A 26,780-nucleotide genomic window follows, 5' to 3' on the forward strand; every position below is an offset into this window, starting at 1 on the left:
GTTCTTATACAAACCCCTAAACCAAACCACTTTTAACTGCCAACCATTTCACAGTCTGCAGATGGGAGTCACCTAAGGTTTGTCTCGTGGAATGTTAAGGGGCTGCGTTCCCCAAACAAACGCATGTCCATCCTCAGACACCTGCGGCATCTCCGGACTGATGTGGCTCTACTTCAGGAGACACATCTGGCTGCAGACGACTTGCAACGTCTTCGTAAATTGTGGGTGGGCTCTGTTTATGGTTCACCGGCAGTAGGCCGTAAAGCGGGTGTTGCTATCCTTCTGCACAAGAATTTACAGCACATTGTTAGGGATGTCAAGGTTGACTCGGAAGGAAGGAAAATGACTCTACATCTGACTATAGACGACAAACCTGTAGCACTTACTAACATCTATGCTCCCAATTCTCCTGCAACCTCCTTCTTTCAAGACTTAGTGAAATGGGTGCTAACTACCCCAGAGACGTTACACCTAATGGGTGGGGATTTTAATTCAGTCATGTCCTACCTAGCTGATCGCACAGGCCCCCCTACACATAGAACACACACCCGTACCCCCTCATCATCTGCATCTACCCTACTGTCACAATCCGTCGCCTCCATGCAATTTGTGGATGTCTGGCGCTTAATGCACCCAACGGATCGGGAATACACTTTTTTTTCGCCCCCTCACAATACGTTCTCACGTATAGACTATTTTTTTGCCTCCCCGGCCCTAAGCTCCGTAATCAGTGCACCAGACATACAAGACGCAGTGATTTCAGACCACAGCCCAATTGTGGTTCATCTAACCCAAACGGCTCATTCATCTCCCTCCCCTACTTGGCGCTTCCCCTCCTATCTAGTTGACAATGAGGACTTCCAACATACACTATACTGCGCCTGGGAGGAATACATCTCCACTAATGGAGCTCACATTACAGACCCTAACCTCTTCTGGGAAGCAGGTAAGGCCTTCTTACGGGGTAAAATAATTTCATACACAACCCAGTTCAAAAAAAGAGCCAAGCAACAATATAGTAAGTCAAGCGAAGCCCTACGCTTGGCACATGAACAGCTCACATTAAACCGCACCATAGAGAACATACAAAAATGGAGACAGGCTAAAAGCACCTTTGACCTCTGGGCAGAACAGCATGAAGTGGCCAAAACATCGTACTCTCAGCTACATTTCCATAGATTTGGCAACAAGGCTGGCAGGCTCCTGGCCAAGATGTGCTCAGGAACTAGACGTCCTACACGTATCTCTGCTCTTAGAGCTAAGACAGGCTCTCTGGTCACCTCCCCAGCTGAAATAAGCAACCTACTTGTGGAATACTACACTAATCTATACAAAGCTGACCTGACTGACTTACCTACTACTGACTTTCTGCTCGACAAAATACGTCTACCCAAACTCCACCACACACAACTGGAGACACTTAATGCCCCCATTACGGTTGATGATATTCGATTTACGATCAAAGACATGGCCTCGGCCAAAGCCCTGGGACCCGACGGATACACCGCCGAATTCTACAAAATGACCAGGGAATTTATTCCGGACACCTTAAAACATGTATACGCAGCCATGTGGGACGGAGGGCCCTATCTTCCTACGGGAACACAGGCCCACATCAAACTAATCTCTAAGAAAGGGAAAGATCCCCTATTACCGGGTTCATACCGACCGATATCGTTAATTAATGTCGATGTCAAAAACCTATCCAAAATAATTGCGTCGCGCCTAGCTCCCCTACTGCCATCTTTATTACACCCAGCCCAATCTGGCTTTGTTTCGGGAAGATCAGCTACCCTAAACATTCGCAAAGTATTAATGGCTCTAGAGTATGCCAAAACCCACCCTAACCAAGACATTGCCATCATGTCCTTAGACGCGGAAAAAGCCTTTGACAACATCAGCTTCTCCTGGCTCTTTAGAGTGATGACACAATTTGGATTCTCAGGACAGATTATGCGATTCCTTCTACAAATGTACGCATCCCCTACCGCACGTCTTGTCACCCCTGACTTTATATCAGACACGATTCCATTAACAAAAGGAACGAGACAGGGCTGCCCCCTGTCTCCACTCCAGTTCAATCTAGCAATCGAACCCCTGTCCAGAATATTAAATTCAGTTGATGGAATCAGTGGCATCACTCTAGAGAACCACACTCTTCGTTCGGCGCTATTTGCAGACGACATACTATTGTTCTCTACCGACCCTATAGCAGACTTTGACAGACTCAAACAACTTTTTTCAGACTTCAGACTTTGCTCGGGATTCAGAATCAATTTCGATAAGAGTGAGATCCTACCATTGCACCCTCATCTTTACAGTAAATGGAAACACCTATCCCCCTGGCCATAGCCAACCAACATATTACATACCTGGGCATTAAAATAGGACGTGAACCATCCTCTCTGTACTCTTTGAATTACCCCCCTTTGATAACCAAAATTGTGAAGGAGTTGGAGGCTTGGGGGGCCCTACCTCTCTCGCTCTTTGGGAGATGCCACCTTTTCAAAATGGTATCTTTCGCACGCTTGCTTTACCCAATGCAGACCATACCTCTTCTAATTAAACATTCAGATATCCAAAAACTCCAGAAGGCCCTAACTGCCTTCATATGGTCTCGCAAGAAACCTCGCATAGCGCTGCAGAAACTATGTCTCCCGAAGGGCGAGGGCGGGGCGGGACTGCCCAATATGCGTTTCTACAACCTGGCATGTTTACTTAGACAGGGCTTAGACTGGTTAACTGGTGGTTCTAAATATTCTAACTTATCCTTAGAAGAGGCTATGGTACACCCATATGACCTCTCGGCCATCCTCCATTCCAATCCCAATACATTACCCCCCCACCTCAAAACAAGTGTACTAATTAAGGATACGGTCATTGCGTGGAGAGAAGTAAGAAAACTGCTTAAATTGCCATCCAGCATCTCCAAATACCTCAAAATACAAGGCAACCCTATGTTCCTTCCATCTATCATCCATAAAGCTTTTGGCCAATGGAAACTTAAAGGCCTCACGGATGTCTCGTCTTTCTATCTCAACAAGCCGGGCAAATTCAAACCATTTCAAACCCTGATGCGGGAGTACTCCCTACCACCAACTCATGTTTTCTTCCATCACCAACTCATCAACTATCTCAAATCATGTTCTGGCCCCAATACCAATCCACTTGAAACATCCTGCATTGATACTCTCATCAAAAGCAATAACTACTCCATCTCCAATATTTACTCCTGTCTCATACAACATCAAACACGGAAATATGCCCTCAAACCCTTTCAAAAGTGGTCACACGTATTAGAAGACGAGTCTCTGCCAGAAAAAATCCTTGAGGGATACAAAACAGTCCGCAATCTTACTGCTTCCGAATCTTGGAGGGAAACACAATTCAAGATCATTCACAGGGCCTATTTTCCATTCCGCTTCAACAAGGAGGACCCCACCCAAGCGCAATGTTACTGGTGTAACCTGCCTCGCCCCACCTTGCTACATAGGCTCTGGGACTGTAACAAGATTGATGCTTATTGGACTAAGGTGATCACCTACATCAACGAGGTCCACAAAATTCAGTGTACTAAGGACCGCCTATTATGCCTGTTTAGCATACCCCCTTCACCCTCATCACCTACGAGGGTCTCACAAAATATTCCACATTGGGCTCACCTGTGTCTTCTAGTGGCTCGCAGGACTATTATGTCTCACTGGATATCAGCTACTTCACCTATCCTAACAATGTTTAAAAAGGCCTTGGCATCACTTTTCCATCTAGAGAGATTGGACACCATCACCCTTAATTTCCGATCGACTTCCCGTTTTTTCAAAAGATGGATAAAATACATCGAAGCTACATTCGCTCCACAGGCACTGATGGATATAATGCACCCATTCCGCTACACGAAATGGTACTTGACAAAAGATCTCTCCAACTCTCTTGGCCGACTTAAAATACCCCCCACCCCGGATTCCTTTACTTTTAAGCCACCGTAGGATATCCACAAATCCATTGTGCTCCTTAACATCCACCCCCCCACATTTATTACTCAATATTTCTTAGTATAGTGAGATCAATCAGGTTATTTATTATACCCTGACCAATATATACCATGCTCAGCCAGATATGTACACACGCTGCCTCCACTCCTGAAGATACCTAGATGTTAAGATTTCATATGTCGAGCAAAGTTACGCTCCATAGTGTTGATAAGATGGCAAACATGAACTCCCCTGACCTCCCCTTCCCCTAATTTTTCCTTTTTATTTTTATGTTTTCTGTTTCTTCTCTTTTGTTCTAACTGATATGACAAGCCTTTATTTCAACTACTATGAGAAGTCATTGTTCTTTACAATTTGTAACAACTAATGCTCTGTAACCTTTGTTACACTCAGTTTTATACTATTGTATGCCATTAAACCCAATAAATATTTTTCAAAAAAAAAAAAGATTCTGAACAAATGTAACCGCTTTGCACCAATGCATGTAATATGCATTACCACTCTGAAATGTTGTAAACAAGCCCTTAGAGTAGGATTATCGCCCTTCAAGAAAGGCAATATTACCAGATAAATGGATATATAGTTATTACAAACTAGTAATGCTACAGTATATGAACACTTTAAGTGGAGTTTCAGATTCAAAATCCCACTAGTGACTGTTGTTAAGTCAGGGAATCATTTACAATTTTGTACCACTCCCACTTCTAAGAAGTTGCACTTAAGATGAACATAAGCTGGTGTTCAGCACAATAAAATGTTCTGTTTGAATAGCAATTCGGAATTCAAGGATGTGGAAAAGTGTTTATTATACAAGGTGCTTATCAGCAAATCACAGAGTATTAAAAGAGCATTCTTAAAGGCATTGAATACTCCCGTGCAGTCTCTACAATATAGATGTTCATCTATATGTAGTGTCTAGGTAGAACATCTGGTACTCTGTGCGAAACAACAAAAAGCTAGCGTGTTGAAGAAGCATTCAAGTTAACGTAGAATAGGTTTCAAACACTATGTACAGTATGTGTCAGAAATACTGTTTTGTAACATATGAACCATTAAGTGAAAAAACTACAAGGAAATTGTCACATTCAGTTTTTGTATCTTTCCCTGACTTCGCATCCATATCTGCCCTGCACCAGCTTTTCTTTCCACACCTTCCTTCAAGAGTGATCCTTACCCCCACCCTACTCTATAAACCTGTATAGGTGAATAGGCACAAAATAAATTATCATACTTACCTATAGCCTTGTGACTTTGTCCTCTTATTTACCGATTTTGGTCCTGCCTCTGCTCTGCCTGGGTCCCCGTTCTCGTGCTGCCATTTTGAAAATATCCATGATACTGTGCATGTGCAAGATGAAGTGCATGATGTCATGCAATGTATAATACTACCTGCATCTGCTAGGGAAAGAAAACCCTTTCTTAAAATCTCACAAGATCTCAGGGAGCTTTTTTGTAATTTTGCATGACACATGTAAGACGAAGTGCATACCATCATGTGATTAATCTTGTGCATGCATAGTATGACAATGCTGCAAGATCTAACAGTTTAGGTATGGGATTTGCCTAAAGGCATCGCCTTGCCAGGGGACATCTGTGTTGCTAGGCCTATGTCACCACTATTTTCAGGGAAACCAGAAAGTGCAAGAGAAAAAAGTAATTAAAGCAAAAAACTTTTTAAAAAGTCAGGAGATTTCACATTAGCACCCTTTCTTTAGGGAAAGGGAGAAAGGTCCGCTTTAATGTCACATTGATTGTTCACTGAACTTATTCTCTCTGGAGGAGAGACGCTTGAGAGGGGATATGATTACAATTTATAAATACCATACTGGTGACCCCACAATATGGATAAAACTATTTTGCGGAAGGAAGTTTAATAAGACACTAAAATGAGAAGAACAGAGGTTTAACCTTAAACTGCGTAGAGGGTTCTTTACTGTAAGAGCGGCAAGGATGTGGAATTCCCTTCCACAGGAGGTGGTTTCAGCAGGGGGCATCGATAGTTTCAAAAAACTATTAGATAAACACCTGAAGGACCACAACATACAGGGATATACAATGTAACTATATGGAGGAGGGTGGATGGAGGGCGCGTGATCAATTGTTCACATCAAAGGGTGTATAATTTATTCATATATAATGAAATAAAAACAAATAAATAATAACAATACTATGTTTCATGCAAACAGGTAACAAAATATGCAATAAGAGGAAAAAATAGGTTAAAAACAACACAATAACAGAAGAATAGCAGAATAACTAACTATTCATCACAGGCTACACCTACTAACTAGCCATTCCTTTTTATGTACACATGTTGGCCTACTGGCCTATGCAGACTGTGTTCTGGTTCTCAAGGCTCTGATGAAGAGGTTATCCTCGAAACGCATCAGCCGATTTTAAACACTTACCTTAACATGGGCTTGTGTTATTTTTAACCTATTTTTTCCTCTTATTGCATATTTTGTTACCTGTTTGCATGAAACATGGTATTGTTATTATTTATTTGTTTTTATTTCATTATATATGAATAAATTATGAACCCTTTGATGTGAGCAATTGATCACTCACTCTCCATCCACCCTCCTCCATATAGTTTTACTCTGGCCACCCCGGGGTCAGTTGGGGCAGCGGGACACGCAACACCATCCCTTCCAGTCCTTCTACAGTTTGCAATACTACCAATCTACACCTAACACGCCCTCACAAGTGCAGGAGTAATCTTTCCTTGTCCATATACAATGTAATACTGACCTATAATCACACACATAGGTTGGACTTGATGGACTTGCGTCTTTTTTCAACCTCCCTTACTATGTAACTTAGCAAGGGAAATTGCACTTTGTAAGGGATTTTGCAGCCCAGAGCTTTGTCAGACGAAGGTTCTGCTGACTTCCATCATCCTATCATGTGCAAGCAAAAATGCTGTTTCTATTGTATTTTCGTTGCATGTGATCTACCCAGAGTTGGATATTGAGGAGTGCCTAATACAAAAGTTCATGTCGTTGAAAGATCATAAATGTTTATTGGCTAAGAGCATCAAATAAAGCCATTGACTTTGGAGGACAAGGCCTTGCCGTTCTTAAGGCATAAGACTTGTGTGTGCACAATGGCTGCCTGTCCAATATGCCTAGCCTGTCCATAGGACCAAAGCTCAAGAATTGCTGTAAGTTGAACATCCTTTTTTTTCCCAGTGGTTTTTAGTTCCATCATTATCCAGTAATATTTCTTGTGTCTTTCCATATGTGATCCTCTCCCCCTCGACACTGCTGACATTCGCTCTTTCCACTTGCAGACAACAGGCTTTGCCTGGTGGCCAGCAATAGGAAAGGCACATGATTTGAATTCTTTGCCAAGTTAAACTTCACCACATTCTCAAAGCTCTAGGGCAAGCTCCCTTGCAAAGTTAAAACATGAATAGCCTATTTGCCTTAAACCCAACTGGGTCTTCCCTCTTTTCCCCTCTTTTCTGACCCACCCAGGGTATCCCTGTGATGATGCAAAGTGTAGCATTGTTGTGATACCATCAGTGCCATTCTCTGCATCATTAAAATACTAAGGAAGGGCTCTGCAGTGATATTTCCGCAAGAGACAGTATGCACCCTGTATTCATAGTATGTCTTCAGTCTTCCAGGTTGAATGTTGTCCAGCAACATTCAACTCAAAAGACTAAAGACATCTTGTGGCAAAGAAGTAATAATTATATTACAATCTGCACAACTCTAGGTTGAAGGTGAGCATTGGAGCCTGAGCTTTTTTTATTTTGTACATTGGCTGGAGGCCCGTTTTATTATTATAAAAAATTCAAGAGATTGGGCTTTAAAGTATGTCATGGCAAACTTAAAAAATAAAAAATAAATATACGCAGTACATCTCTGGAATGCATGCACATTTCCCTTTATGTGCAGTTAGTATATGCACAGCAGCTACTGGATTGCACAGTAAATCAGGAACCTGCAGTGAAAGACATTGTTGAATGTTTGGGTGGAACGTGAGAGTGGGGCAGTCTGTTAATGGTGGCACTCTATATGTTAGGATGGCTAATTTAAATCTATTGTGTGGCATCATCGGTGTGTGACTCAGTGTTTGGATTGCCACAAATTAGCCTGCAGTTTCCTGCCTGTGTATTCTTACCTCCTTGCTGCAGTTCTTCTTCTACTCTGATCCCTTTCACTTGTGTGATTTGGCTGTGCTCACCTATGGGCATAGATTGCTATTCTGTGGGCTTTTATTTCCTTCCCTTCCATCACTTACTGGCCCGTCCTCTAGTTTGCTTGCCTGTATAAGACATGCTCAGTGTAACCCACATTGCCTGAGCAACTTCACAGTTCTTTGAACTCGTGGTCACTTGTGTATCCTGTGCCTGACTACCCGTGTACTGACCCTGGCTTCGTATACCATCTGTGCTTGTTTGCTGCCAGCCCTGACCTGGCTTGTCTCCTGCCACTTGTATTCTGCACACGCGAGTGGTTTCTGCCTCCTCAGCTGGGCGTACCTGGGAACTGCGACCTGGTTTCAGCTTGCTGAAAGTCCATCCTTACCATCAGGGGCTCTGGTGAAGAAGCAGGCTGGGGCTTAGATTCCACACACTGGGGAACTCTGAACTGGCGACCTACAAGGGGTCACTACCACAGATGCTTGACATGAATGGTGATGGTTGTATGTGTGTGGGATTTCTCCAGACATTTTTTTTTATCTACAGCTCCTTCCCTTTATTTCTGCTGCAGGATTTATTCACAGTTATCTAGATTTGCAGACAAAGACCATAGGTTTTAAGCTGGTCTTTGCTGTTGCATCTCTTGACTTGCTACCCTGGGCACAGGACCATAAGTGCATTATGGTACTACTGTATTAATGATTCTACTGTATTCCCCATTCCAATGCAATTCATTTTTTATCACTTTTATTGTGTGTTTGTCGCTCTACAGCATAGGGCAGCCCGTTCAAGTGAACGGGCTGCCCTAAATGTGACAAATACGCCAAGGTAGCTCCAGCACCTTGTTTCTACAATAAGCCTCGCATGTTTTGAAATACATATTTTAGAGCGGTTTGTTGCGTGACAAAATGAGTAACTGCTACCCACGTTTGGGTTGTCAATATGAATTATTGACATGCAAACATGATGTGCCTTTAGGCGTGTTTTGTGCATGTTTCTAGGAACGCCAAGGTGTGAATGGGGTCTTAATGAATGTGAAAACACTCTACTTATATAACACAGTCTTAAAGACAACATCTTAAGTGCCGGTTCACACTGATGCGATGCGATTTAGATGCAAATTTTTTCATTGCGTGTTTGATTATTTCCAGCACGATTGTATTGCGAATCCAATGCGAATTGTATGCGAATTGTATGCGCTGTACATGTAAATTAGGCACAGATGCGATTTGTGCTCAGGCCAATCAAAAAGGCAAGAAAAAAAATGGGTGTTAACTTCCTGTGCTCTTCCTTGTTTTCCTTTGTGGGGGAGTATTGTCGTTGAGGAGTGTGGTTTGTCTGTGAGTAGTATCATTATGTTTCATCAAATGCCGTTGATCATAGCAGCAGTTGTTACTGCTACTGCTGCAGTCCTGATGGACAAAGCCAGGAGGAAGAGGAGGAGGAGGATGAGGAAGAGACTGATGAGTACAAGAAGATATTGGGTCCATCCAATTATTCAAAATAGGGAAGAGAGAGGCCAGTTCAGGATCCTCTACAATGATCTCAGGCAGCATGAGGAGAAGTTCTTCAACTATTCCCGGATGTCAGTAAATAGGTTAGTACCTGTACCCTTCCTCCCTCCTTCTTATCTATCACAGACATGCATCCCACTGACCACCAATCCCACTGACCACCAACGCCACTGACCACCAATCCCACTGACCACCAATCCCACTGACCACCAATCCCACTGACCACCAATCCCACTGACCACCAATCCCACTGACCACCAATCCCACTGTCCACCAATCCCACTGTCCACCAATCCCACTGACCACCAACGCCACTGTCCACCAACGCCACTGACCACCAATCCCACTGACCCCCAACGCCACTGTCCACCAACGCCACTGTCCACCAACGCCACTGTCCACCAACGCCACTGTCCACCAACGCCACTGACCACCAATCCCACTGACCACCAATCCCACTGTCCACCAACGCCACTGACCACCAATCCCACTGACCACCAATCCCACTGACCACCAATCCCACTGACCACCAATCCCACTGTCCACCAATCCCACTGACCACCAATCCCACTGACCACCAATCCCACTGACCACCAATCCCACTGACCACCAACGCCACTGACCACCAACGCCACTGACCACCAATCCAACCTTTGATCGCTTTTCTCCTTTTACTAAAACTGTTTCCTATTACCATTTTATTTGAATTTGTGTATGGGCTTTAGCCTGTCACTTACATTGAATTTGTGTTTTTATTTCTTAGTTTTGATGAATTGCTTCGTCTGCTTGGTACACGTTTGGAGTATCAGAACACCACCTTTCGGAATAGTGTAGAGCCAGCGGAAAGGTTGCTTGTTACATTAAGGTAAAATATAGATATACTTTGTAATTTTATGCTATGCACCATAGTAAGCTATACTAAGGAATGCTAAGAATGCAGATGGATATGACAACAAAATTGTTTGCCAAAAAATTTTTTTTTTTTTTATTTTAAAAAACTTAATATGTAAATTTTTTGGATTACATACTTGGCATGAAATATTTTGGAAACAATCCAGCTCCCTCTGACTCTCTGACCTCCTGACTCTCTAGCTTTCTAACGTCCCCAGACTCTCAATCTGACTCCCTTACTTCCCCTGACTCTCTAACTCCCTCTGACTCTCTGACCTCCTCTGACTCTATAACTTCCCCTGACTCTCTGACTCTCTTACTTACTGTAACTTTCTTACTTCCTCTGACTCTCTTACTTCCTCTGACCCTCTCACTTCCTCTGCCCCTTTCACTTCCTCTGACTCTCTGAAGTGTCTCCTCCACCTAGTGCGAGTCCTTCTGTAATAAAAAAAAAACATAACTAATTTATTTGATATTTTTTGTCAGGTACCTAGCAACTGGAACTTCATTTGCCAGCTTACACTATGAGTACAAATTAGGAAAATCTACGGTGAGCACAATTGTGCGTGACACCTGTATCGCCATCTGGGAGGTTCTAAGAGATGTGGTCATGAAAAAACCAAACAAAGATGAATGGAACACCAAAGCTGAGTTGTTTTGGGAGCGCTGCAACTTCCCTAACTGTGTTGGTGCCATAGACGGCAAGCACATCAGAATTGTGAGGCCAGTCGGTAGTGGGTCAAAATTTTTTAATTATAAAAAATATTTCTCTTTCGTTCTGCTGGCAGTCGCTGATGCAAACTATTCGTTCACCTACATCGACATTGGTTCTTATGGGAGCAGTTCTGACTCCAGCATTTTTTCCCACTCTACCTTTGGAAGAATGATTCGGGAGAACGCACTGGACCTCCCAAACGAACGACCACTCCCTGGAACATCAGAACCCTGTCTCCCTTTCATATTTGTCGGTGATGAGGCTTTCGCTCTCTCAGAAAAAATGCTCAGGCCATATGCTAACCGGTCGCTGTCTGTGGAGAAAAGGGTCTTTAATTATCGGCTAACAAGAGCACGCAGAGTTGTGGAGTGTACTTTCGGAATTCTGGCAAACAAATGGCGTTTTCTCCACACGCCAATAAGTTTACACATGGAAAACGCCATAATTGCCGTAAAAGCTGCCTGTGCACTCCACAATTTTGTCCGCGAAAGAGATGGATACCTTTTCGAGGACTCTTTAATGGATGAGATGGAAGGCGCAGATTGGACACATACAAGGGGCAATTACAGGGGGGCCAGCATCCGTGAGCAATATACTGACTTCTTTATGAGTCCTGCCGGTCAAGTATCATGGCAGCTTGATTCCATTTAATACAGACCAATCATTTTTTCTTTGTCAATGCTGCATCGTGTACGATCTGTACTTTTTTCTGCAATAAAGTTTTATTGTTCGACAGTGTGTCCATCTATTTGTGGCATTTTCTGTGTCAACATGCAGACCATGCAATATCATTCAACAACATTGGTGGTCAGTGGCATTGGTGGTCAGTGGCGTTGGTGGACAGTGGGGTTGGTGGACAGTGGGGTTGGTGGACAGTGGGATGCATGCCCTTACATTGGTGGTCAGTGGGATGAATAAATATAAAGAGTGTGTAGCCGTACAATGTAGCCTAACCCTGACGTCTCCAATCAATAGACAAATACACAGTGATAAGCAATATAGTTATAATGGGTTTATAGGTTCCAGGAGGTAATCGGTACATGAGATGGATGATTTGTGCCATAGTAAGCAATAGAAGCAATGCAGACAGAGATCACACCATTGTTCTCTTCCAAAAAAAAATGGTTTTTATTTGTTTCATTTGTAATCTTCAAGTAATTACATACTTTTGAAAATATTTTTTGGAAAATAATCATACTTCAAACTGCAAACATTATGAAGAACCACATAACCAAGAGATAATACTCTGTCTCCTACTTCCCTTTCTCTCATCCTTCATTCTTTCTCCCCCTCACTTGATCTCTTCTTTCTAGTATGACCCTCTCACTTCCTCTGACCCTCTCACTCCCTCTGACCCTCTCACTCCCTCTGACCCTCTCACTTCCTCTGACCCTCTCACTTCCTCTGACCCTCTCACTCCCTCTGACCCTCTCACTTCCTCTGACCCTCTCACTTCCTCTGACCCTCTCACTTCCTCTGACCCTCTCACTTCCTCTGACCCTCTCACTTCCTCTGACCCTCCCACCTCAACCTCCACCTTACACTCTCTCTTCATCCAAAATTAGTACAAGTACCCCACTGCATAATCCACGCTGACCTGAAAAGTTGGTAGGACCCAAAAAATTTTGCATAACGTAAACAAATGCAATATGGTTAACAACATGAAAGAGGCTGTGCCGTTTAACAGGTAGGCATCTATCAATTTGAAATATAGTTCTGTTTCTCAGGTCTTACTAGCTTCAGGTACAAACAGGGATTTCACAGTATCTGGTGGTTCACTCGTGGCAGGCCGATATAGCATAACCGCATCACAGACCTTGACATTTTGGTCAGAGGTGGGATACAAGCCCTGGCATTTGTGGACAGGCAATCCCACAGACCACCAATGTCAGGGCTTGTGTGACCACCAATCGGTCGTCTGGTGGGATGCAAATACTCTAAAAAATAGAAAACATAACCTAAACAAATCCAATTTGGATTAACAACATGAAAGTGGCAGTGCCATTCAACAGGTAGGCTACAGGCAGAGTATTACAATAAATTTAAATCTATAAATTCAAATATTTTGTAACACTCTGTTGCTCAGGCGTTGCTTGCCTCAAATGCACAGGCGGGGATATCACTCTATCCGGTGGTTCACTCGTGGCAGGCCGATATAGCATAACCGCATCACAGACCTTGACATTTTGGTCAGAGGTGGGATACAAGCCCTGGCATTTGTGGACAGGCAATCCCACAGACCACCAATGTCAGGGCTTGTGTGACCACCAATCGGTCGTCTGGTGGGATGCAAATACTCTAAAAAATAGAAAACATAACCTAAACAAATCCAATTTGGATTAACAACATGAAAGTGGCAGTGCCATTCAACAGGTAGGCTACAGGCAGAGTATTACAATAAATTTAAATCTATAAATTCAAATATTTTGTAACACTCTGTTGCTCAGGCGTTGCTTGCCTCAAATGCACAGGCGGGGATATCACTCTATCCGGTGGTTCACTCGTGGCAGGCCGATATAGCATAACCGCATCACAGACCTTGACATTTTGGTCAGAGGTGGGATACAAGCCCTGGCATTTGTGGACAGGCAATCCCACAGACCACCAATGTCAGGGCTTGTGTGACCACCAATCGGTCGTCTGGTGGGATGCAAATACTCTAAAAAATAGAAAACATAACCTAAACAAATCCAATTTGGATTAACAACATGAAAGTGGCAGTGCCATTCAACAGGTAGGCTACAGGCAGAGTATTACAATAAATTTAAATCTATAAATTCAAATATTTTGTAACACTCTGTTGCTCAGGCGTTGCTTGCCTCAAATGCACAGGCGGGGATATCACTCTATCCGGTGGTTCACTCGTGGCAGGCCGATATAGCATAACCGCATCACAGACCTTGACATTTTGGTCAGAGGTGGGATACAAGCCCTGGCATTTGTGGACAGGCAATCCCACAGACCACCAATGTCAGGGCTTGTGTGACCACCAATCGGTCGTCTGGTGGGATGCAAATACTCTAAAAAATAGAAAACATAACCTAAACAAATCCAATTTGGATTAACAACATGAAAGTGGCAGTGCCATTCAACAGGTAGGCTACAGGCAGAGTATTACAATAAATTTAAATCTATAAATTCAAATATTTTGTAACACTCTGTTGCTCAGGCGTTGCTTGCCTCAAATGCACAGGCGGGGATATCACTCTATCCGGTGGTTCACTCGGGGGCCTATATTGTGCATTTGTGGGAGGCTCGATTAAATTATCTTCAAGTGATTGATTTCTATAGGGATAAGGACTAGGATTGATTTGTTTGTGCTGTTCCATAGGTCTTGACACAGGTGTATAGCGGTTTGGCATGGATGGCATTTGATTGTAGAGCTGTGGCACTCTGCTTTGTTGTGGTAAATGGTGAGGAATTGATTCGCGTGGTCTCAATTCCATTGCCCTTGTTATACCAGGGGTACTAGTTGGAGGGATGATTAAGGAAGCAATTGGTGGAGGAACCGGATATGGGTTTTTTGATTTGGGGGTCTCATATATGCTTGGGTAGTCAGAAAAACTGGAAGGATAAGGGTTTGGTGCAGGATTTTGAGCAACAGAAAAGGGTGTAATTATTTGAGTACTAGTACTCTCTTGCGTTGGCTCTGAAACATGGCTTGGAATAGTGAAGGAATGTATGCAATGTTGCACTGCAATCCTCATGTTAAAGTACTTTTCTGGCAATACCTCTTTGAGCAGAGGCACCAAACTTAGGGCAAACATTGTATGAGGGCATCTCTGAACATCCATTTGTTCAGTGATCCCTGATACAATACTGAGCAATTGATTTGTCTGATCTTGTTCTTCCACCTGTTCTGCTGCCCTGCTGCTTCGCTTCCTGCGTGAGTTAGATGTTAGCTTTTTCCGTCTGTTGGAAGGTGTAGAAATGTCCGTAGACTCATTTTCTTGCTCCTGAGTCGATGATTCATGTACATCGATTGCGTCACCCTCTACCTCAAAAGATGATGATTCCTCTACGTTTTGGCAAGCGAATGAAACTCCCTCATCTACATCAACAATATTAGCATCCTCCTCTCCCTCTTCCTCCTCCTCTTCCCAACTTGCTTCTGTGCTGAAAGACAAAAGTTGATACTTGAAATTCTAACTAAAGATGATAGCGGTAGAAGTGAAGGTTAGGGGGAGGACAGGAGAGGGATGGTAGAGTGAAGTATTCTTGTATGTAAACTTACTTCCTTAATTCTAGCACTGGCTTGAGAAAGTCCAGGTATCGAGCAAACGAATAGGGACGCTTTGGGGCGGCACCAGACCCACTTCGTGCTTCACGCTCCAGTCTCTGGTGTCTTTGTAGCGTATCCTTCAGGCTTCGCCACCTAGTACGTACGAGTGCTTCTGTAAACAAATAAAACATAACAAATTTATTGGTGGTGAGTGGGAACAATGCTCATTACACAGCTGGTCTGTGGGATTTGTGGTCTGTGGGATGGATGCCCTTACATTGGTGGTCAGTGGGATGCATGCCCCTAACATTGGTGGTCAGTGGGATACATGCCCTTACATTGGTGGTCGGTGGAATACATGCCCTTACATTGGTGGTCGGTGGGATACATGCCCTTACATTGGTGGTCGGTGGGATACATGCCCTTACATTGGTGGTCGGTGGGATACATGCCCTTACATTGGTGGTCAGAGGGATGGATGCCCTTACATTGGTGGTCAGTGGGATACATGCCCTTACATTGGTGGTCAGTGGGATACATGCCCTTACATTGGTGGTCGGTGGAATACATGCCCTTACATTGGTGGTCGGTGGGATACATGCCCTTACATTGGTGGTCGGTGGGATACATGCCCTTACATTGGTGGTCGGTGGGATACATGCCCTTACATTGGTGGTCAGAGGGATGGATGCCCTTACATTGGTGGTCAGTGGGATACATGCCCTTACATTGGTGGTCAGTGGGATACATGCCCTTACATTGGTGGTCGGTGGAATACATGCCCTTACATTGGTGGTCGGTGGGATACATGCCCTTACATTGGTGGTCGGTGGGATACATGCCCTTACATTGGTGGTCAGAGGGATGGATGCCCTTACATTGGTGGTCAGTGGGATGAATAAACAGGTACTTACGTTTATGTTTGCGAACTTGTGGAGTAAAATCTTCCCAGTCAGAATATAAAGTTTTACATATTTCTTCCCAGCCTCTGCCCTTCTGGGCATTATTTTTATATTCGGGTATACGGCTGTCCCATATGTATGGCCTGTCACGAACAAGCCTGATGAGCTCCTCATTGTCGATGGAGTTCCGACGCCGGGGGGCCATCTTATCTGTCTGCATATGGACATGAGACAGGAAACAGGAAGTGAGGGGGCATGAGACAGGAAACAGGAAGTGAGGGGGCGGTACTGGGAGAGGTGAGGGGGCAGTACTGGGAGGAGGAGCTGGAGGTTAGGAATTCGCACATATGTGAACCATCAAATGCGATTCCAGAACGATTTACATTGATGTCTATAGAGACTAAATTCGCAACGCTACGCAGTAAACTCGCACAAGACCCTTTTTTTGATCGCATCGCATTCGTAGAGGAATCGCAACGCATGTATGTGAACGACCGTCATTGAAAACAATTACTTCAGGGATGACATGCGAATTTAAATTGCTTTTGACGCATCGCATTCATTATGAACTCGCATCAGTGTGAACCGGCACTAAAAGAGTAACAATAATTTGCCAAACCAAACAGTGTGTGAAGCCTCAAATCAATATATTCAACTGCAGCAGTAATAAAATATATGAAAGTAAACACAATAAAAAAACAGATGGTGATCTATGAATTAATGTTTAGTTTACTTGTATTTGTTTTAATTGCAATTCAATAGCAATTACACACACAAGAAAAACAGAATGGGAACATCTGCTTTTCTATTGCTAAATGGTCTTGTTACTTTTAATCCAGGAGGTAAAATAAAATTCTTACATAATCAGTTTTAAATTCATTTTTGATACTTGTAATACATACCAATGAAGCATAATTGTATTTGGATTTTGTGAAGCATTCAAAAACACTGTTTCTTGATGCAGGTCTATGTAGAATGTAGATTGCAAGCTGAGTTTGGTAATGCAATGGAGAAGTGTATTTGTCATTCAGCATCCAGGTATGTTTAATTGTACTACATTGAGACACTCTGGGGGAGATTTACTAAAACTGGTGCACACAGAATCTGGTGCAGCTCCACTTAGAAACCAATCAGCCTTATTGAACAAGCTAAAGTTAGAAGCTGCTTGGTAACTATGCACAGCCGAACCAGATTATGTGTGTGCCAGTTTCAGGAAATCTCCCCCTTTGCCTGGATATAACATGCCAAGGCTTTTGGTTAGGGTGGAAACACTTGCTTTTTTTAAGAATGCCCTACCACCTGACAATGGCCAATCCAATTTATGTCATCTTAAGGCTTCAAACAAAGGATGAAGAGAAGTGTCTGGTCTAGAGGACATACATGTCCTCTAGAGCAGTGGTCATCAACCCTGTCCTCAGGGCCCACTAACAGGCCAGGTTTTATGTATTACCTTGGGGAGATGTGGACTAGAATACTGCAATCACTGAGCAGCAAATTATATCACCTGTGATGTATTTCAGTTATCTTGCAAACCTGGCCTGGTAGTGGGCCCTGAGGACAGGGTTGATGACCACTGCTCTAGAGAACTATATCAGAGCACTCTTGAAGGGACAAAGAAAACCAATATATGTGTCAGGACAGAAGTAGGTGGAGTAAACAGAGCAGGCTGGCTGGTACCTCGCTGGTGCACCGCTGCAGATGTCGGTGGAACAGCAAGAGTCTGATGCAAAGCAGAAGCCGGCCAGGACAGCCAAGTTGTAGTGGTTAGCCTGGTAACACTGAAGAGTCAGGTAAAAGTGTGGTTTAGACAAGCTGGGCCATACTAGTGTAGATCAGAGTTCAAATGGTATTGCATCAGTGAGGTAGAGCAGGGTCAGAACAAGCTGGGTCATACACAAGTAGATCAAAGTTCAACCAGTACAGAATCAGTAGCAAGGAATAGCAGGGTTGGAACAAGCCGGGTCATGCACATGTAAATCAGAGATTTCAGCTGGGTCAAGAAGGAGTACACAAAGGTAGCTACCATATCACAAGCATTGGTAGTATGCTGACACATGAGCTAGCCAGTCACCATTGCTTTTCAAAGAGAAGATGAGTTGTTCTAAGTCTTAACCACTTGCTGTCTGCCGCATAGCAGTTTTACTGCTACAGGGTAGCAGCTGTGCACCTGTATATATGTGTGATCAGGCTCTTCCAGGTAGGATGCACACCATTGGCAGCTCACTCCCGCTGCAAACACACAGTGGGAGCCCAGCAGCGGGTACCATGGCACCTGCCAATAATCCCGCAGAGACAGGACGGCGGTCTGCCTATGTAAACAAGCACCTCCCACACTGTACAAAAACACTGGCCAAGCACACAGCTACTACTTTGATTGCCAATGATGTTATCCCCTTTCCAACCAGTGTCATTAGTACAGTCAAAGTGCATATTTTTTTAGCACTGATCACTGTATTAATGTCACTGGTCCCCAAAAAGTGTCAATTAGTGTCAAAATTTCTGCTGCAATATCGCACTCCCACTATAAGTTGCTGTTCACTGTCATTACTAGTAAAAAAATAAAAATATCCCATAGTGTTTGTAGTCACTATACGCAAACCAATTAATATAAGCTTATTGGTATTTTTTACCAAAAATATGTACAGTAAGCTCTTTTTCAGGAGTGAACAGCACTGTTTTTATCAGCTGCAACTTTTGAATATACTTATTCATTATTCTACATTATTAATTGCAGACTGGCAATTAATTAGCAGTTCGGCAAACAGACTGGCACTAAAGTGACTAAGGTTAGGGTAAAAAAAAGCCAACAGTAAACACTGGCAGGGAAGGGGTTAAGGTCCAGGGCGATCAAAGGGATAAGTGTGCTCCTAGGGAGTGCTTTCTAACTGTGTGGGGATGGCTTAACTGGAGGAAAACAGAGATTCGTGTTTCTGCTTAGCAGAAGCACAAGATCTCCATTTTCCTCTCTGACAGACCTCTGTTCTGCCTCTACTGTCAACGATCAGTTGATTGGCTCCTGCTGTGTCCAGGGCCCCAGGCCCTGTACACGAAATCACGTACAGGTACGTGATTTCACGCAGGGGGTCCGCCCTGCCACAGTATATCTGAGTGGGGCAGTCCTTAAGTGGTTAATCAGCCACGGAACCTGTGTAATTAATATGTGTTCAGTTTTAAAGGGATGAGGTGGCAACCCTAGGTGCAACTTGTCATGCAATTTGAAACTATCAAAACGGATGACAAGTCACACCCGTGCGAACAGGGGCTTAGGGTGGGTAAAAATGAGAAATTCAATTTCCCTGAAATGTTTGCAAAAGTTGGTAGATTTTAAGGATGCAATGAATTAAAAAAATCTTCTCAACTTTTCTGGATCTGCTCTGTCCCTAATCTCATTACTTTCTTTCCAACAGAAAGAAAACAATGGCCAGCAAAAAAGAAATAAAAAGGTAACATATTTGCAAAAGCAAACAAGCATTAATCAATTAATGATTAAATAATCAAATACAATAAAAAAGTAAAAACATAAATACAAAGAAAACTGAAAAATAAACTAAACTACCATAAATAAACCCTCTGCCCCAAATTTAAGATAAACATAAACAAGTTAGGAAGTGGCATGGATTGGACAGTATCCCTAACTGCAAAATAACACAGGGGGTAACATTAACTCCTGCAGATTACCGATCCAAACTGCCTTAAAGGAGCAGTCACTGCTACTCTATTTCTCCCTGCTACATCTCCACAGCATTAAAGAACTTTCTATTTCATCTCTGTTCCCTGGCTGCAGAGTATGCAGGAAAGCTATTTTATGGTTCTGATGGGATGCCATGGAAGATGTAGAGGTCTGCAAATGACACAAGCACAAGTGACAACAAAATAGTATAGATTTCAACCTGATTGAAGTTAATTCTGGTAAAAGTGGATCACGTCCATCATCTCTTTATCTGATTTAAGCAAGCATCTTCAACCCAAGCAAGGATTACTGATGAATAGAATGTATTTGGCAACGATGAACCTTGAAATTGCAATGACCAATTTTGCCATCTGCATAATTTTTTGAAAGCAAATACATTTTGTTTTGCTCATTGACCTGCTTAGGGAAAATTTGCTTTCTTGTCATATTGAGGATTTGTTATGGGTATATTTAGGATAATTTAGTTTATTTCATTTAGTGTTCTGTATGTTTTTTTTTTCTTTTCATTTTGTATATTTCATCACTAATTGTAAATGCTTTCAATGTTTTAGATTACTCTTTCTGTAAAAGTAGGCTAATGACAAGCCTTTTTTGACATAAGAAGGAATCCAGGATAGTTAAAGGGGGCTTTCATTAATGTGGCCAAGACCTTCATCCAAGCCATATGGAAACAGTCCTCACCTCCTGCAAAAGCAGAATGGTTGGCCAGGATCACAGAAATCCAGCAGATGGAGAACCTAACTTTGGCCATGAAGGACCAAGAAGACAAATATCTGGACTCCTTGGTTTTTCCACTACGATCAAACAACTCTATCTGACAACACAAAAATAAGTAGGCCAATAGCATCACAGCAGGACATAGAAATGTTACAAAAATACCTCAATAAATTAATGGAGTGCGCAACTATATTGAAAAATGTACAAAAATATGAACACAAGTTATTCAGTCGGGGGAACCTCTGGGGCAATCCAGGATGGAGAAAGATCTGGGGGTCCTAGTTGAAGACAGACTGAGCAATAGCATGCAATGTCAAGCCGCAGCAAGCAAAGCAAGAAGTCTATCGGCATGCATTTAAAAGGGAATTTACTCTAGAGATAAAACTATAATCCTGCCACAACTCTGATGTGGCCACATCTCGAGTATTCCGTCCAGTTCTGGTCACCAATCCTCAGGAAGGATGTGCTGGAACTGAAGAGAGTCCAGAGAGGGGCAACAAAATTAATAAGGGGATTGGAGAACCTCAATTATAAACAATGACTACAAGCATTAAACGTATTCTCCCTGGAGAAGAGGTGCTTGAGAGGAGACATGATAGTGATATACAAATACCTCAGTGGTGATCTCAGTGTAGGTAGGAAACAAGTTTAGTCTCAGGGAGTGTAAGAAGACATGGGGCCACACAATGAGATTGGAGGAGAAGCTCTTTAGCCTTATGCTGTGTAGGGGGGTTTTCATGGTCAGGGCAATAAGGATGTGGAACTCTCTTTGATGGTGTCAACATCTTAGCAAACACAATATACAGTATCTCACAAATGTGAGTACACCCCTCACATTTTTGTAAATCTCATACTGGTCACTGAAAGTTCAACATGGCACCTCATGGCAAAGAACTCTTTGAGGATCTGAAAAAAAGAATTGTTGCTCTACATAAAGATTGCCTAGGTTATAAGTAGATTACCAAGACCCTGAAACTGAGCTGCAGCACAGTGGCCATACAGCGGTTTAACAGGACAGTTTCCTTTCAGAACAGGCCTCGCCATGATTGACCAAAGAAGTTGAGTGCACGTGCTCAGCATCATATCCAGAGGTTGTCTTTGGGAAATAGATGTATGAGTGCTGCCAGCATTGCTGCAGAGCTTGAAAGGGTGGGGGTTAGCCTGTCTGTGCTCAGACCATACGCTGCACACTGTATCAAATTGGTCTGCATGGCTGTCCTCCCAGAAGGAAGCCTCTTCTAAGATGATGCACAAGAAAGCCCACAAACAGTTTGCTGAAGAAAAGCAGACTAAGGACATGGATTACTGGAACCATGTCCTGTGGTCTGATGAGACCAAGATAAACTTATTTAGTTCAGATGGTGTCAAGCGTGTGTGGTGGTAACCAGGTGAGGAGTACAAAGACAAGTGTGTCTTGCCTACCGTCAAGCATGGTGGTGGGAGTGTCATGGTGTGGGGCTGCATGAGTGCGGCCGGCACTGGGGAGCTACAGTTCATTGAGGGAACCATGAATGCCAACATGTACTGTGATATACTAAATGCAGAGCATGATCCCCTCCCTTCTCAGGAAAGGGCTGAACTGCTCCAGGTGGTTCACTGAGAATGACGCCCTCCTCAATGTGGAAGTAACAGGTGCTGGCTCAGCACAAACAATAATGAAGAAAGAAAATCTGGACAGCCCCACTGCAATATACACCTTTATTGTAAAAATCATCAAAGTTCATGTAACAGCAGAAGCAGGGGCAAAGTAGCTGATGCATTTCACATTAACGTTGCTTAACCCCCCTAGCGGTATTCCCGAGTCTGGCTCGGGGTGGATTTTCAATACCAAAAGCGGTATCCCTGAGCTAGACTCGGGATCGCATCGCAGGATCCTTGCAGAGGATACTTACCTTGTCCCCTCGATCCTGCGATGTCTCCCCACTGTGATCTGCAAGCCGCCGTGTCTCGCTCGATTCACAGTGCCGAGCTCCGTTCCCTGCGAGCGTTGCGACGCACAGGGATGGAGTTCGGCGCCAAATTCAAAAAGTAAACCACACAGTACAGATACAGTATACTGTAATCTTACAGATTACAGTACTGTATCAAATAATTACACATCCTCTTTGTCCCTAGTAGTCTGTCAAGTGCCCTGCATGCAGTTTTATATTATAAAAACTGTTCTTTCTGCCTGGAAACTGGAGATTGTCCATAGCAACCAAAACTGTCCCTTTACATCAAAAGTGGCTTTAGACCAGCTAGAAAACAGCGATAATATATTAGAATCACTTGCAGAATTGAGCAATAGTGATTTGTGGGGAAATCCGTCACCAAACACTAAAAATAACGAAAGCGACAATTCTGCAACTGAGCAAATTTCAGTGTTTTTGATTTGCTTACATTATTAAATAATTTTTATTATTATTATTATATTATTATTTGTTATAATTATTTATAATTATTTATTATATTATAATTTTTTATTTCGTTTTTCAAACTTTATCATACCTGGGATGTCTACTAGACTCTTGTTTGGACAGATTTAGGTGAATTATTCCTAAGAATTACAGGCCTATAATATAAAACGCCAAATTTCTGTGCAAAATAATTGTACTGCTTTCAGCACCTAAAATCTGAAATAATCATACCGCCAGGGAGGTTAATCATAGCTAAATGACCATACATTATGATGGTATGTATGTAATATATGGTCATTTAGCTATGATTAAGCAACATTAATGTTGTGAAACACGTCAGCTACTTTGCCCCTACTTCTGCTGTTACATGAACTTTGATGATTTTTACAATAAAGGCGTATATTGCAGTGCGGCTGTCCAGATTTTCCTTCTTCTTCATTATCCCCTCCCCTCGGAGACTGGGCCGCAGGGCAGTATTCCAACATGATAGGGTAAAGGTGATGGACTGGCCAAGCATGTCTCCAGACCTAAACCCTATTGAGCATCTGTGGGTCATCCTCAAATGGAAGGTGGAGGAGCGCAAGGTCTCTAACATCCACCAGCTCTGTGATGTCGTCATGGAGGAGTGGAAGAGGACTCCGGGTGCAACCTGTGAAGCTCTGGTGAACTCCAAGCCCAAGAGGGTTAAGGCAGTGCTAGAAAATAATGGTGGCCACACAAAATATTGACACTTTGAGCCCAAATTGGACATTTCCACTTAGGGGTGTACTCACTTTTGCTGCCAGCGGGTTAGACATTAATGGCTGTGTGTTGAGTTATTTTGAGGGGACAACAAATTGACACTGTTATACAAGCTGTACACTCACTATTTTACACTGTAGAAAAGTGTAATTTCTTCAGTGTTGTCATGTGAAAAGATATAATAAAATATTTACAAAAATGTGAGGGGCGTACTCACTTTTGTGAGATACTAAACACGGATATGGGAAATGATTATCCACATGAACACACACACACACCCACACAGGTTGAACTGGATGTACTAGAGTCTTTATTCAACCTTACCAACTATAAAACTATTAGAGGAATCCATTGTGCCTCTCACATTTATCAAGGAAAGCTGTTAGCAAATACAGAGAGGGGAAAGGGGAACCAGTAGCCCCCTTCTCACCCCCACTCCAATCCTTCCAATCCCCCTTCCATCTCCCTGCCCCATTTTCCTCCTCTCTGCTTACCTTGTCACTTTGCTTTCTTCCTTATCCCTCTCCTACCCATCATGGGTAGAACAGCTCACCTCTCAACTTCTGCTCCTATAAACTTTAATACAGGGGCCCCAAATGGGCAGCCCTCCAGCTGCTGCAAAACTACAAGTCCCATGAGGCATTACAATGCTGATAGTTACAAGCATGACTCCCACAGGCAGAAGCATGATGGAACTTGTAGTTTCACAACAGCTGAAGGGCCGCCAATTTGAGACCCAGCTTTAATTGTTTATTCTCCCCATTCATGCATGTTATAAAATTAAAATATTAAAAGGTAAACTGCAGCTGCAAACTCCTAATTTTCAACATGGGCCTTGCAATATCATCACAGATAAACAATTACAGTAAACAATTATACATCTTGGGTGAGATATCATGTAGGAATGTGAAAACCAATACATATAATCTCTGTGTATTATGATATATAAAGGGGTCTCAGCCACATATAAATAAAAGCCTCCACTAATTCAAGATGTATCCATCTTCCAGGATTTCTGGGAGTTAAATGTATGTCAATACTTTGAGATTAATACTGTGATTTTTTATATGATGCAAATTTTTTTTGCTGTCGTATAATTTAAATAAAGAATTTAACATTTTCTACCTTCATGCATTCCCTGAATTAATGTAAAAAAATGTTCCAGTATTTGTGCAATACCCCCCCCCAAATACTTACCTGAGTCCTCACTTGATCTAGCACAGTGTATAGCAGCCCCCCCCCCCTGCATTCACAGGACAAAGAGGCATCAGCAGAAGCCATTGGCGTGAGCAGAGAGCATTGGGCAGGGCCGAGCATCACTCTGTGTTTCCATTGTGGCTCGGGAGTGAGTCTGCATGTGAGCCGCCATAGGAAGCTGCTTCCTATGTTGGCACACAGAGAAGAAAAGCAGCCAAGAGCGCAGACAGGTAACCTCAGAAGGGGAGGTTCAGGCTGCTTTTTGCAATGCCATTGCACACAGCAGGTAAGTATACCATGTTTGTTATTTTATAACAAAAAGAACCCTTTCAAGCTTTTTAACCACTTAAAACCACAAAACCAGTCCAATTCTGTCACAGTATATTTGCACAGTGGGTTTATGAAATGCAAATAATGTCACTTTTCTCCACTTTTCTCCACTCCACAATGGATTCCTCTAATAGTTTTATAGTTGGTAAGGTTGAATAAAGACTCTAGTACATCCAGTTCAACCTGTGTGGGTGTGTGTGTGTTCCTGTGGATAATCATTTCCCATATCCATGTTTAGTATCTCACAAAAGTCTCAGATTACACTCAGCTTCTCGCTCTATGCCGTGCAGTGCATGTGACATCAGCTCCTTGCCCTCTGCCTTCTCGAGCTAAGGAATTCTGTATAAAATTTGAGCTTTAGGAGGCTGTAGAGAAGAGAGGGTGACAGATAAACAGGTACAGCTTATATAGGAGGATTTTTTTCATCTCTGTGTATCACCTGAAGCCAGTCACTTCATTGGATACACTGTATTTAAGGGTTTACTACCACTTTAAGATTTTCATAATAAGGTATATGCGAATATTCAAAATATTCATAAGAACATTTGTGCAAACCTTCTCAGTACATTCAATGATTTGATGAATGACATCTGAAAGTACTTTAACATTTTGTTTGCTTTCGATTTTGTAATAAATGTCTTATCCTGAGCGAAAGCCACATTCAGTGTTAGAAATGTATTTGTTCTAAGAAAAAAGGTCCATCTTGCTGCTTTATAATTTCTCGCCACTATGTTTGAAAACAAATGTCGATTTGACCTCACTAACGGTTAGTAGAACTGGACGAATGTTCTTAAAAGGAATGTGACATTTTGAACAAAATTCTTCTAGTGTATATGCAACTTTAAACTTTCCCTATCAGGTCCACAGTTGTTGAATAAAGTCAGAACTTCTGCCACCGCTATCCACATCTGAATTTTGGGTATCTGCAAATTAAATGGAATTTAGAAAAAAAAAAAAAAAACAAGCATTCCATTCAACCTATTTTTTAGGTTATTTTTGTCTACGGCACGTATCGCTTCTTTAATCTCAGTTACAGACAGTGAAGAGATGTCCCGAATTCGGAAGCGGATTTATTATATTTAAGATTTGAATGATGCCAGTACATTGTGTGAACTGCATTGCTTGCCATATTTTCAAAATCCTACTTTCATTAGCTTTGGAAGAACTTCTACCATGGAAGGTATCACATAGTTCCCAAGTAATTTAACTAGTAAGACATATCGCTGCAGAAACATTTGACAAATTAATACGGTGTGTACTTGTTGCTGGGATATGATTTCAATGTTTTCAGAATTGCAGAGAGAGGCTGATATGTTTTC

General features: G+C 42.6%; 2 protein-coding genes across 2 annotated transcripts in view; both read right to left on the reverse strand.

Moving 5' to 3' along the window:
* The window catches only part of LUZP2 (leucine zipper protein 2), a 1,010,053-nt gene that overhangs the window by 307,118 nt on the left and 676,155 nt on the right, over positions 1–26,780 (reverse strand). The gene's annotated exons all lie outside the window — the stretch shown is intronic.
* Positions 12,369–15,815, reverse strand: LOC141112967 (uncharacterized). The gene is made up of 2 exons (XM_073606053.1): positions 15,500–15,815; positions 12,369–15,381 (listed from the first exon to the last, which is right to left on the reverse strand). The coding sequence occupies exons 1-2, from the start codon at positions 15,676–15,678 to the stop codon at positions 14,397–14,399; spliced, it is 1,164 nt and encodes a 387-aa protein (XP_073462154.1). The 5' UTR covers positions 15,679–15,815; the 3' UTR covers positions 12,369–14,396.

Source organism: Aquarana catesbeiana, linkage group LG11, assembly GCF_042186555.1.
Source record: "Aquarana catesbeiana isolate 2022-GZ linkage group LG11, ASM4218655v1, whole genome shotgun sequence".
In the NCBI taxonomy this organism is placed as follows: domain Eukaryota; kingdom Metazoa; phylum Chordata; class Amphibia; order Anura; family Ranidae; genus Aquarana; species Aquarana catesbeiana.

What these genes read in the sequence shown, in the direction of transcription:
- LOC141112967 (XM_073606053.1), bottom strand. Translation starts at nt 15,678, where the DNA reads ATGTTTTATTTGTTTACAGAAGCACTCGTACGTACTAGGTGGCGAAGC. An exon ending in CCAGTGCTAGAATTAAGGAA is followed by an intron (nt 15,382 to 15,499) that starts GTAAGTTTACAT and finishes TTTGTCTTTCAG; the next exon opens with CACAGAAGCAAGTTGGGAAG.